At 41.8% G+C, this 12,681-nt stretch overlaps 1 protein-coding gene across 22 annotated transcripts in view; it reads left to right on the top strand.

Annotated features, from left to right (window-relative positions):
* The window catches only part of INPP4A (inositol polyphosphate-4-phosphatase type I A), a 399,562-nt gene that overhangs the window by 363,266 nt on the left and 23,615 nt on the right, over positions 1 to 12,681 (top strand). For 9 of the 22 annotated variants that reach the window (XM_033949316.1, XM_033949320.1, XM_033949330.1 and 6 more), the window contains one exon: positions 395 to 2,927. The exons of 8 other annotated variants lie outside the window; for them this stretch is intronic. In XM_033949316.1, the coding sequence (XP_033805207.1) occupies positions 395 to 575 (181 nt within the window). In that variant the 3' untranslated portion in view covers positions 576 to 2,927. Of the gene's footprint in view, positions 1 to 394; positions 2,928 to 12,681 lie in introns of those variants that run through there. 5 more of the 22 variants (XM_033949325.1, XM_033949321.1, XM_033949332.1 and 2 more) reach the window with 3 other exon arrangements.

Here is a 12,681-nt window from a genome sequence, read left to right as displayed (position 1 = left end):
CTATTTCTTTGCAGCATGAAGAAGCATGGCCAGACAGCATGGAGCATGGCAGCTAGGAGAGCGAACATGGAAAACCATTCTTGTTCAACTTGTTCTTTTCTTTCTTCTTCAGTAGAATACAGTACTTTTTCTTATGTTTCTCTCTTTTTTTTTACTCTCTCTTTCTCTCTCTCTCTCTCTCTCCTTTTTCCTATAACATTTTGCTGATTTAATTTTGGAATTTTTTTTTTTTTAACTGTATTTTATGTCCTTGATATACTTTTGACTTTTTATTGTGTTTTTCTGTTTTTGTTTGCTCTTTGTTTTACTAAATCCGTTTTTAATGTTCGCATTGCATGTCTCCGTCCTTTTGTGCTTTCTCTTTTGCTCCTCCCAAACCTTTTCCTTTCCACAGCATTGGAACACGGGAGGTAGTCACCCAGAAGAACTTGAGTGGCCTGGTGCCCATCCGAGATTTCAGACTAGACCCAAGCCTTCTCTACTCTATCCCTTTACTAGCTTTCAGCCCTAATTTATTGATTGTGTGGCTGTTTCTGAGCATCACTTATCTGGTGGCCAGATTCCGTTGCAAATGAAGACAGATTAAAAAGCTATGTGCCAGAACATGTATACTGTAGCCTGGTATATGCTGGACAAAGGGATAAATATATCAAATGTGTCATAGCATGGCCTGCCAGGAGATGTCGTTATGCCTTACAATTGTTTCTAATGTACTTAAACTTGTAAATACACATCAAATTATTTTACCAAGAAAAACTGTTTAAACTTTTGGATTGTATTGCATCCAATGCTGTTAATACCTGTTATTCACCTAGTGCACTGCTATTTTGTTTAAATGAAGCAGCTTGGAAATTAGTCCTGGCTACAAAATGCTGAGGGGGGTGGGGGAGTTGCCATTCAGTTCAAAACATGTCTCTCAGATACTCAGTTTGTGTGGTTCACTTAATCTATTCCAGGCATAAATCCTGTCTTAAAATAATTCATATTTTTTGTATGCTTATTAATGTGCTAATAATTTATTTATTTTTCTTTTTTTTTCTGTAAAGGATGGAAATAGCTTTTTATTTGTGTGGGTTAACATGTGCTAATAGATTTATTCTTCCCATTTCTTACTATAGTGGATTCTGAATTATTGCTAAAATTTGCTCTTATGCATTTCCTCAAAGCTAGAAATGGATTTGTATATGAACATGAAAAAAATTGAGATGCAGAATACTATATGAACTTTTATACCCATATATTCCAATGTATTTATTTTTTTATGTTTGAATCCAAGAAGCTTGCAAAAAAATCAGAACTTGCTTGATATCAATTGTCCATTTGTTCTTCTATTGCATGGAAACATAAGCTCTCCATTGAAGAGGAAAAGTTCTTAAACCAATGTACTCTGTTTCAAAGTTCTGGGAAATTAAATTTCAGAATGCCAGTAGGCTGATTTTAAAAAAACCTCAACCTTGGTGCCCAGTTGTTCTCAAACTTAAGTCCAAACACTGTATAGTGCTATGACTTCTTATCATTTGATTCTTGCAAGTGCAGCATGACTTGAATTAATTTAAATCTGCAGTATTGCATTCAGAAATGCACGTTTGTCCTTGCTATTATCCTTTAATGAGACACACACAATGCTTTTTATATGAATTTTGACACTAGATGCTTTTGAGCGAAAGGTTTGGAAGGTTGAGTACTGCATTAGTATGTCTAAAAATGCATTTTCCAGAGAATAAAGTTGTCTTCAGGGTAAATCTAACTAATATTGTGTGTGATTTCTAAACTAAACTAAACCTTGGGTTTATATACCGCACCATCTCCACGAATGCGGAGCTCGGCACGGTTTACAGGAAGAAAGATGAGAGAGGAACTACAGTGGAGAGATTAAAGAGTTAGGTGTAAAGGGGGAAGGTGAGAGGCCTAAGAGGGGGGAAGTGTTACAGTTTTGAGAATAGCCAGGTTTTTCAATTTCCTCTATTGGATGACTCCCAGTTTCTTTGTAATTCTAAAAGTAGAAGATAACACATATGAATACACCTTACTACAGTTTCTTTAGGAATGATTAATATTTTAAACAAACTATTTCTTTTTACATATAGTCAGGCTATAGAAGTGGGCCTCAGAATTCAAGCAGGTACTGCGTAAACTTGCCCTTAGGTGTATTCCTGAATTATTAAGTCCAGGCAACTCTGTTGCATCCATAGATCTGCAATTAGGAGAGTCTGCCAACTGGGTCATATTATATGCCAGTTTTGTGAAAACCCAAAGTATTAACCCAGTAGGTATCATCAACCCCACAGCTCCTTCACTCCTTTTACCTTATGAGTAAACAAATGCAAATGCACATTGTTTTCCTCCCAAATATACACCCAAAGGGTAAATCTATAATTGAGTGTCACGATTTAGGTGCCTAGATGCAGCACACTACCGTAAGCACTAATTCTAAAATGGCATCTGGGTATCAAGATTCTGTTATAGAATACTAGTGTAAATTAGCATTAAGTGCACCCACTTACACGAGGGCAATAGCAGGCATGAGCTGGCACCTAATTGCAACACTTTTATGCATAAATGTTGGTCCCACCTAGGCTCCTTCTATGTATGTTCCCTTGTATTTAGACATTAAGGGCTCCTTTTACGAAGGTGTGCTAAGTGTTTTAGCGAATGCACCGGATTAGCGCGTGCTAGCCAAAAATCTACCGCCTGCTCAAAAGGAGGCGGTAGCAGCTAGCGCGCGCTCTTCTGCGCATTAAGGCCCTAACATGCCTTCATAAAAGGAGCCCTAAGGCAGGCTTGTCCAACTGATGGCCTGTGGGTCAGAACCAAGCCCACCAAGTGCTTTTTTCTGGCCCTCGGAAGACTGGCAGTTCTTATGATATTTACAGCAAGATTCCTGTTCCCCCGCCATAACTGGGCTCTCTGTAAGCATGAGCTGCGCAGCATCGAAATTCAGGTTGATTTTTGTGGTTTCAAATCCCACAAGAGCAACCTGAATTCCCAGGAGCGCATGGCTCAAGCTTCCAGAGAGCCAAGTCAAGGTGGGGAAACAGGAATCCTGCTGTTTCTTCTCCAGCTGAAACCAGGCGAGGGAAAAGAAACTGGGTGACAGCTGGGATGGGGATGGAGGGTTACATGGGTGAAGGCTGGGGAGGGAATGATGCACTTTCATATTTTGCAGAAGAACAAACAAAAAATTGACCCTTTAGTCCCACAAACAATGCAAATGACAGCAAAAACAAAAGGATCTTTGGAGATAGTGATGTTCAAGATGCAGGCTTTATTCAAAAATGTACAATTGGCTAATCCACATAAAATATATCTAGGACCTAAACCATAGATAGGTCCTAGATATATTTTATATGGATTATCCAATTACATTTTTGAATAAAGCCTGCATCTTGAACATCACCATCTCCACAGATCCTTTTGTTTTTGCATTTTCATATTTTGCCACTCTTTGACAAAACAAGCAACAAAATATGATGGTGGTTTTTTGGCCCTCTGAATTTTACAAAATATAAAATGTGGCCCCTGATAGAAAAAAGGTTGGACAAGCCTACACTAGGGGTCCTTATACTAAGGTGCATTAACAATTAATGCATGCTCAATGCCATGCAACCCATAAGAATATAATAGACTGTATGAGATTTAGCACACCTTAGTAAAAGAACCCCTAGGCAAGTTCTGCATGTCATTTATAGAATAATGCTAAGACCACCTCTAGCACTTAAAATGCACAAGTGCACACTTACCTACATATAAGTGCTAGCATTCTATAAATTTCAGTGCAAATGGCACTTAAATTTAGGCATCGAGTTATAGAATGAGGGGGATGATACATAAAGAGATTTTTAAGGAAAAAGAATTTAATGTTCTACTTTTTTGTGGCACAACATATCTTTAATACTCTGTTTCACACAGATCTTTGATCATCTAGTGAATATTGTGCACTGAATTCTATATATTGTGCCAAAAGAAATGGCGCCAAAAGACCTACCTATGCACTATTCTATAAATGGCACCTAAAGTTAGGCATAGATGCCCCTTTTTTTATAATCATGCACACAATTTTTGAAGAATGTTCTTGATCCACCCATGACCCTCCCATTTCCATGCACCCTTATAGGTGCTGCATGTAAATTTTAGGTGTAGACACCGTGCCTACATTTTCACACACAATTAAATCCAATTAAAGCTAATAATTGTTTGTTAAGCCAATTATCAGTGCTAATTATCTTATTATTCAATTAAGTTGCACTCCAAAATTCGGCATGCACCTCAGAGAGCCATACAGTAGACTGTAAGTTAACCGGCACTCATGGGGATTGGTATATAAATAGAGTTTCTGGTTGCTTGAGAGTTGCTATAAAAATGGGCCCCGAACTATGCCATGCCATAAACTATTCCAGACAAATTGCTGGACATGTGGTAGGCAAAGTGTGGGTGTACTCGGGTGTGGCGTGTCAAGTTTACACTTAAATTTCTGCCAGAATTGATTTTATTTTCATTTTTATTTAAAATATTACAGTATTTCTTAGATTTTTTTTTCTGGTTACTTGAGTTCCGGTTAACAGAGAGTCTACTGTATATAGAATTAGGGCATGTTGTCTCTGTTATTACATGCAGACTTTAGCAGCTTGATATTTTTAAAATTTCTGATCTCTCGCTTGGTTATTTGCTGGTAAGAAAGAAAACTGAAAATAATTTTATAAAGCATATTCTTTTAAGTAATGTACATTGAATGAAAGACCATGTTTCATGTTTGATCAATAATGATAATGGACTATTCTGAAAAAAAATAAAGATTAACTTTTACTTCAACAAGTTTTCCATCTGCTCCGATTTTGCTTTCATTTCAAAAGTTCATGCATATGGATTTCTAGACTAAGTGCCCGTTTTACAAAACCACGGTAGCAATTCCTGTGTGGCAAATGTGACACAGCCCATTCAATTCCTATGGGATGCATCACATTTGCCATGCTGGTACTCACTACCACGGCTTTGTAAAAGGGGCTCTAAGGCTTTTTAATAGTATTAGTTGTGCTTATTCTTTGTATGGTAAGCTTCTTTGTATAGCAGCTTTTGCATTAGGTGACAGAATAACTAATCTACAATAGTATTTTTTGTGCTGTGTTCTTCACAGGAAGGGAGCATGCTACAGTGGTCTAGCATTAATACTTGTGATACATTTGTCCTTTGCACCTTGCCATTTATGTTTTCAGATTTGATTTCATTTTCTAAATTCAAGCTCAAGGTAAGTTACATTCAGATACACAACTTCTCCAAAGACAAGCAGGCATTGTATTCTCACATATGGGTGACATAATCAACAGAGCCCGGTATGGATATTACCAAGTGCACTATTACTTACAAATTTTTGTCATGCCTTCCCGCCCAATGTCAGCTCATGGGACCTGCACTTCTTTGTTTTCCACAGAGTTGAGAAGCTATGGGCTCCTTATACGAAGCCGCGTTAGTGACTTTTAATCATGCACTAACCCCTGCGCTAACTGAAAAACTACTGCCTGCTCAAGAGGAGGCGGTAGTGGCTAGCGCAGATGGCGGTTTAGTATGCGCTATTACACGCGTTAAACAGAGTTCTCTTCAGTGCATTAAACCTTTTGATTTTTGAGTGCCTTCCCATCTTTTATTTTTCATTTTTTCAGTCATAATTCTTTATTTTACACTGAGTTCCTATATACCTACCAACTTTGGTTGAATTTGGTCAACTTTTTTTCATTTTTGGCCTTAGGTAGTGACAGACAACAAGGTGAGGTACGCGGAACCGTTTCTAGAATGGGCCCCCTTCTACTAAACTTCGCTAGTGGTTTTTATTACCGGGAGCTGCGCTGAATGCTATGTGCAGCTCCCGATGCTCATAGGAACTCTATGAGAGTCGGGAGCAACGCACAGCATTCAGAGCGGCTCCTGGCAATACAAACTGCTAGTGTGGTTTAGTAGAAGGGGGGCCTAACCTTCACTCACCCACCGTTTCCCTCAGCAGCCGCGAGCCACCATAGGAAGTGGGGGAACTAAGCCGCCCGCATGACCGTCCACCAATTACCTACCAGCTCTCTCCCCGAAGGGGAAGGGAGAAGGCGAGAACAACACCCACTCACACACTTTAGATGCCACGCATAGCCCAACAGCAGCCAATAAAGCAACAGCCATAAAGCAACAGCAGCCAATCTGTGGGCACTGAATTGGGGAGGCCGATTTTTTAAATAGGGAATCGATTCGAATCGATTCACCCAAAGTGAATTGGTGAACCGATTCGAATCGTGAATTGGGCAGCACTAGTGTATGCAGATGCTTCACCAACTGAAAATGGAGCACTCTGTAAAGGGCCACCAGCTTCAAACTGGGAGCCCTATTGGTATTCTTTAATGGTGTATGCTCATAATAATGTACTGAATCTTTAACTGAACATTTCTATTTGTTCTTTACCATGGTTTCCCTTCTCTCTCGCCTCCCTTTTCTCCTTTTTTTGTGGGTGGTTGTGGGGTGGTTTGGGTTTCTTTTATAATTTGTTCAAACAGATTAACATTTTATTCTACTTGTGCTTCTTGTATTCTGTTTGATTAATAAAAGATATTTGAAATAAAAACCTGCAAACTTCACTCTGAGAAATATTTTGGTACTGCATTGATATAGAACATAGCAGGGGACTCGGAATCCAATACCCAGCCTCCTGTGGCCCTAGCTTTGACATCGGTGCTGATCAAGAGTGCTGGGCATCGGGCTCTGTGCAGCGCCAGGACTCAACATTATCTTCATTGATGCTTTGAGTTTTGAAGGACATAGCATGTAAAAAAGCTAAGAAGCACAAACATTCTTCCCCTTCTAGGCATACGAAGGTTTCAACTTTACAATATAGTACGCGTGGACACCATTCATCCCAATAATATCTCTGCACAGGACTACCTCAATAGACTGGCTAACTTACTGAAGAGGGATTTAAACTAGAATTGTTGGTGCAGGGTGATCAGACCCCGGGTGAGTATAAGCCCTCAAATAAGTGAATCAGTAAATACTTCTACATAAATTGAAAAAGGGAGCAACAACTGGAAAGTGGTAGAGAGAGAGACTGTGTCTGTCCCCTTATGCCTTATGATGAAGACCACACACCATTTTAGTAGCCTTCCTCTGGACTGACTTCATCCTTTTTATATTTTTTTGAAGGTGTGACCTCCAGAATTGTACACAATATTCTAAATGAGGTCTCACCAGTCTTATACAAGGGCATTAATACCTCCTTTTACCTTCTGGCCATACCTTTCCCTATGCACCCTAGCATCATTCTAGCTTTTGCCGTCACCTTTTCAACCTGTTTGGCCACCTTAAGATCATCACATACAATCATACCCAAGTCCAGCTTCTCTGTCGTGCACTTAAGTTCTTCACACCCTCAACTGTACCGTTTCTTCGGATTTTTGCAGCCCAAATGCATGACCTTGCATTTCTTAGCATTAAATTTTAGCTGCCAAATTTCAGACCATTCTTCAAGTTTCACCAGGTCTTTCTTCATGTTATTCACACCATCCTGGGTATCTACTCTATTGAAGATTTTGGTATCATCCTCAAAGAGGCAAATCTTACCCGACAGCTCTGCAGCAATATAGTTTATAAAAATGTTAAAAAGAACAGGCCCAAGAACAGAACCTTGAGGCAAACTACTGGTAATATCCCTTTCCTCAGAGCGATCTTTGTTGACCACTACCCTCTGTCACCTTCCACTCAACCAGTTCTTGACCCAGCCCATCACTTTGGAACCCATCCCGAAGGCACTCAGTTTATTTATTAGACATCCGTGTGGAATACTGTTAAAGGCTTTGTTAAATCTTATGATCCTTATGTTCTAGGCAAGGAAGACAGAACATTGGTTCCTTTTGGCAAGTGTGGATTCCAGTCATCTGTGCTGCTTAACAGAGTTATGGACTACCAGTTTTACATTTTCATTTATTTCAAATCTTTGCTAAAACAATTGTCAGGGATTACTTCCCCAGGACAATTTAAAACAGTTTCAAAAATTAACTAAAAACTTGTTCACTATTAGAAAGTTCATGGTTGGAATAGCTTTTGATGATTTGATATGTTTTCCTGAACATCTACAATAGTCATTGCAATGCACAGGTTGGACCCAGATGCTTCAGTTCAGGAACAATTTTCCAATGTACTTCGCAAAGGGGATGACCTGTTTGGAGAAAAAAAAAAGAGAAATCTGTAGATAAAATGAGGAAAAACACTGATACTGACAACTTTATCTAAACCACAGACCTTTCAGAATTCTGCATTGTCCATAAGATACTCTTCCAGATGGCTATATTATCTATATTACAACACTAAATTTTGCTGCAATCATCATTCATCCTCTTCTGTTATACCTTCTTCCTCTTCTGCTCAGCAGCCCCACTCAAGGCAAGAGACCACAGAAATCACAATTTCAGTCTCAGTTCAAACAGCAGTTGTCCTTTTGACATCTTTCTAGAGAGCATTACCAACATTTCCTTGACTCTTCTTCACAACCTTCCCATAGGAGGCCGATTAATCTATTTTTACCAGCAATGGATTCTAAACACTTCAGACCAGTCTGTGCTTTGGGTCATCACTCGAGGCTATGCCCCACACTTGCTAACCAAACCAACCACCAAAAGAGTCTCCTTTCAACTCCCTCCAGAAGACCCTCCTTCCCCAGGAGCTCTCGGCCCTTCTCTGGCTAAGTACATTAGAATCTATACCTTTGCAAGAGAGGGGCTGGAAGTTCTACTCCAAGTATTTCCTGATACCAAAAAAGACTGGAGGCCTTCAACCAATTCTATATCTCTGATACCTCAACAAATAATTGATGAAGGAGAAGTTCTACATAGTCTCTCTGGGAGCCCTTCTACCTCTGTTAGAAAAGGAAGATTGGCTTTGCTGTCTAGATCTCAAAGAGGCTTATACTCACATGTCTTACCTATTCACAGAAAATATCTTTGCTCTCATAGAAACATAGAAACATAGAAATAGACGGCAGATAAGGGCCACGGCCCATCAAGTCTGCCCACTTCAATGACCCTCCCTATCTATCTTTGCGGATAGATCCCACATGTCGGTCCCATCTGGCCTTAAAATCTGGCACGCTGCTGGCCTCAATAACCTGAAGTGGAAGACCATTCCAGCGATCAACCACCCTTTCGGTGAAGAAGAACTTCCTAGTGTCACCATGCAGTTTCCCGCCCCTGATTTTCCACTGATGCCCCCTTGTTGCTGCGGGACCCTTGAAAAAGAAGATATCCTCTTCCACCTCGATGCAACCTGTGAGGTACTTGAATGTCTCGATCATATCTCCCCTCTCTCTCACATTGATGTTGACAGTTCTAATACAAGGTCCTACCCTTCAGACTGACTTCAGCCCCTCATGTCTTCACCAAATGCTTTGCTTCAATACGGGTTTCATAATTTTCCCTATTTAGACAACTGGTTGAACAAAGTGTCATCATTACCATTAGCTCAGCATACCATCAAGTCAATAGTTTGTCTACCAGAGCTGCTAGGGTTTGCTTTCAATTACCAGAAGTCACATCTATGCCCTTCTCAGATGCTTGAGTTCATTGGAGCTCTATTAGACATTGCTCAAACTTTTCTACTGCAGCTCAGAGTCAACAATCTGATTCACCTGTGCCACACAGTCTCCACCCTTCCACACATTACTGAATGACAGATGCTATGCCTTCTGAGACTCATGGCGTCCACAGTACATGTCACTCCATTTGCACTTCTTCACCTCAGAATATCACAGTGGACCCTATTGATGCAATGATCTCAAACCATGGGAAATCTGTCTGCAACAATCCAAATCACCTAGGACATTCATCACTCCCTCCAGTGGTGGATGCTTCCTCATAACCTTACTTGCCCTTTCAGCCCCATCACCATATGGGGTGCTCATCTGAAGTACTCAAGGAGTATGATCCTCACTCAAGGAATATGATCTCAATATGAACAAACTCTTCATATCAATCTATTTGAACTGCAAGCAGTAGGCAGCACTCTGAAGTCACTCCAAGACAATCTCCTCCAATAAGTAGTCTTCAAGTTGCCATGTTCTATCTGAGCAAGCAGAGAGACATGGGTTCTTGCCCACTTTGCATGGAAGCAATTCAGATTTGGACTTGGGTGACTCTCTTGGCATTCTTCTCAGAGCAATTTGTCTGGCAGGGAAGCAAAATGTTTTAGTGGACCAATTGAGCAGACTCCTTCACCCCATGAATAGTCTCTCATCACAACCATCTTGCATCAGATTTTCTACAAATAGAAAATCCAGACTTAGATCTCTTTGCTTCCCCCCACAGCTACAAACGTCCACTCTTCTGCTCCAGATATATACCCCCAATTACCCAGAGTTGGATGCTTTCCTCATCCATTGGGGAAATGAATATCTCTATGTATTTCCTCCAGTACCTCTTTTTGGGAGGACTGTACTCAAACTTCACCAAGATCTGCACACCATGATCTTCATAGCACCTCATTGGCCACATTAACCTTGGTTTCCACTCCTACAGCTCTCAACCCAGGAACTGTGCTGCCACAGCCCTTCCCTACACCCTTACACAGCATGATGCTTCTACCTTTCACTCCAAACCTCAGTTGTTAGCACTTACAGCTTGATTTCTTTCACTGAGCAACTAAATATCTTCTCCCTCTTGGCTGCAGTCTCTGCTGTCATTGAAGCATCACAAAAACCTTCCACGTAGCACTGTTATTGCTTCAAATGAACCAGATTCTTTGTCTGGTGTGCACTACATTCTCTTGAACCTATCACTTGTCCACTCCCATCCATCCTGGACTACCTTCTTCACTTCTGTAATTCTGGACTAATGACAACTCAGTTCAAGTACATCTTTGTGCTATCCATGCGTTTCACCCTCCCTTGGACTCTGTCTGTTCATCTCTTAGTATCCAGGTTCATGAAAGAACTTTACCTCACCTGACCATCTATCAGGCCTTCACTTGTTGCCTGGGACCTTAGCATGGTTCTGTCTGCTCTTATGAAGTCTTTCTTTGAGCCACTTACAATTTGCTTTCTCAAACCACTCAGTTGGAAACCTGTTTTCCTCATAGCCTTCATGTTTGCATACCATAAGTGAACTTCAAGCACTTGTATTGGATCCACCTTATACAAGATTCTAACATGACAGAGTAGTCCTCTGAACTCATCCAAAATTCCTACCAAAGTCATCTCAGAATTCCACCTTAATCAGTCCATAGTTCTCCCTGTATTCTTTTCAAAACTACATTCTCATCCAGGAGAAGCAGCTCTCCATGCCTTAGGCTGCAAACATGTTCTGGTAAGCTACCTGGAATGGAATAAACCTCATAGAAGATGGCTTTCAACTAGAGGTCTGCACGGGAACAGGGATCGCGGCCCCGTGCCGCCGGACCAATCAGCAAGCAAGGCTTTCATCTGTGTACATGCTGAGCTCACTGCTCAGCATGGCTATATCCCGCCGCGACGCCGGACTTGTAAGCTGCATGCCTGCATTGCCAGAATTTAGGTAGGCTGTTTTCATCCCCGTGGGAGTCTCGTGCGCTATGGCTCTAAGTCAGGGGTGCCCAACACGTCGATCGCAATCAACCGGTAGTTCAGGAAGGCAACGTGAGTCGATCGCAGAGCCCATCCCGGGCTCCGTGATAGACTCGTGTTGCCGTCCCGATCTACCGGGCCTATTAGCCTTCCTCTCCCCGACGTCAAAGACGCCGACGCGGGCATTAGGCTGTTTTTGTCATTTCGGGGGGGTGGCAGCGGCAGCAGCAGCAGCAGCCTGAAAAAGAAATCATCCTGGCTGGGGTCGGTGTCATGCTTCAGAGCTTCTACAGCCTTCCTATCTCCCTCTCCCTTCTACCTGCTTCCGGCCACACCCCCTGCTTCGCGGCTCTCTTCGGCAACTCAGCAGCAGTGATCGACACAAGCTTCTGACATCGGGGCCTACCCTCTGCGAGTCCCGCTTGTTTCAACTTCCTTTTTCCACAAAGGCGGGACTCGTAGAGGGAAGGCCTTGATGTCGGCAGCTTGTCTTGATCACCGCTGCTGATGAGTTGCTGAAGAGAGCCGCGGAGCAGGGGGGTGTTGCCAGGTGCAGGTAGAAGGGAGAGGGCCAGATGCAGGACTCATGGGTGAGGGAGGAGAAGAGAGAGAGAAAGAGAGAGGGGAGGGAAACAAAAGGAAATATTTCATACTGGGCTGGGCCAGAGTGGAGGGAGGGTGGAAAGATTCTGGCTACCGGGTGCAGTAACAAAGGAAAAGGGGGGAAAGCTGAAAATGGAGATAGTGACACAAAGAAGAGAAAGGGTAAGCAGGACCTACTGAATAAGGATAGAGATACAGAGGGGACATGAAGAGGAGGTGAAATAGAGACATATAAGTAATGCTGAAAAAGTGTGGGGGGGGGAGATAAAGACATTGAAAGGGCAAATGGTGAACATGGGGTAAAGACAAGGACAGAGACAAATGAAGATTCTGAAAAAGTGGTGAGATAGGGATATAGGTGAGATGGACACAAAGAAGGGTGATGCTGGAAAATAGGTGGAATGGTAATTCTGACAAACACAGAAGGGAAATGCTGGATCAAGGAGAGATGGGGCTCAGGCTGGATGGAATGAGGAGAAATGCCTTGTTGGCCCGGAACTTCCTCTCCTACGTCAGAATTGACG

This window comes from Geotrypetes seraphini, chromosome 6, assembly GCF_902459505.1.
Source record: "Geotrypetes seraphini chromosome 6, aGeoSer1.1, whole genome shotgun sequence".
Taxonomy (NCBI): Eukaryota; Metazoa; Chordata; class Amphibia; order Gymnophiona; family Dermophiidae; genus Geotrypetes; species Geotrypetes seraphini.
The sequence above is the reverse complement of the archived record's forward strand: the minus strand, read 5'-3'. Positions and strand labels throughout refer to the sequence as shown.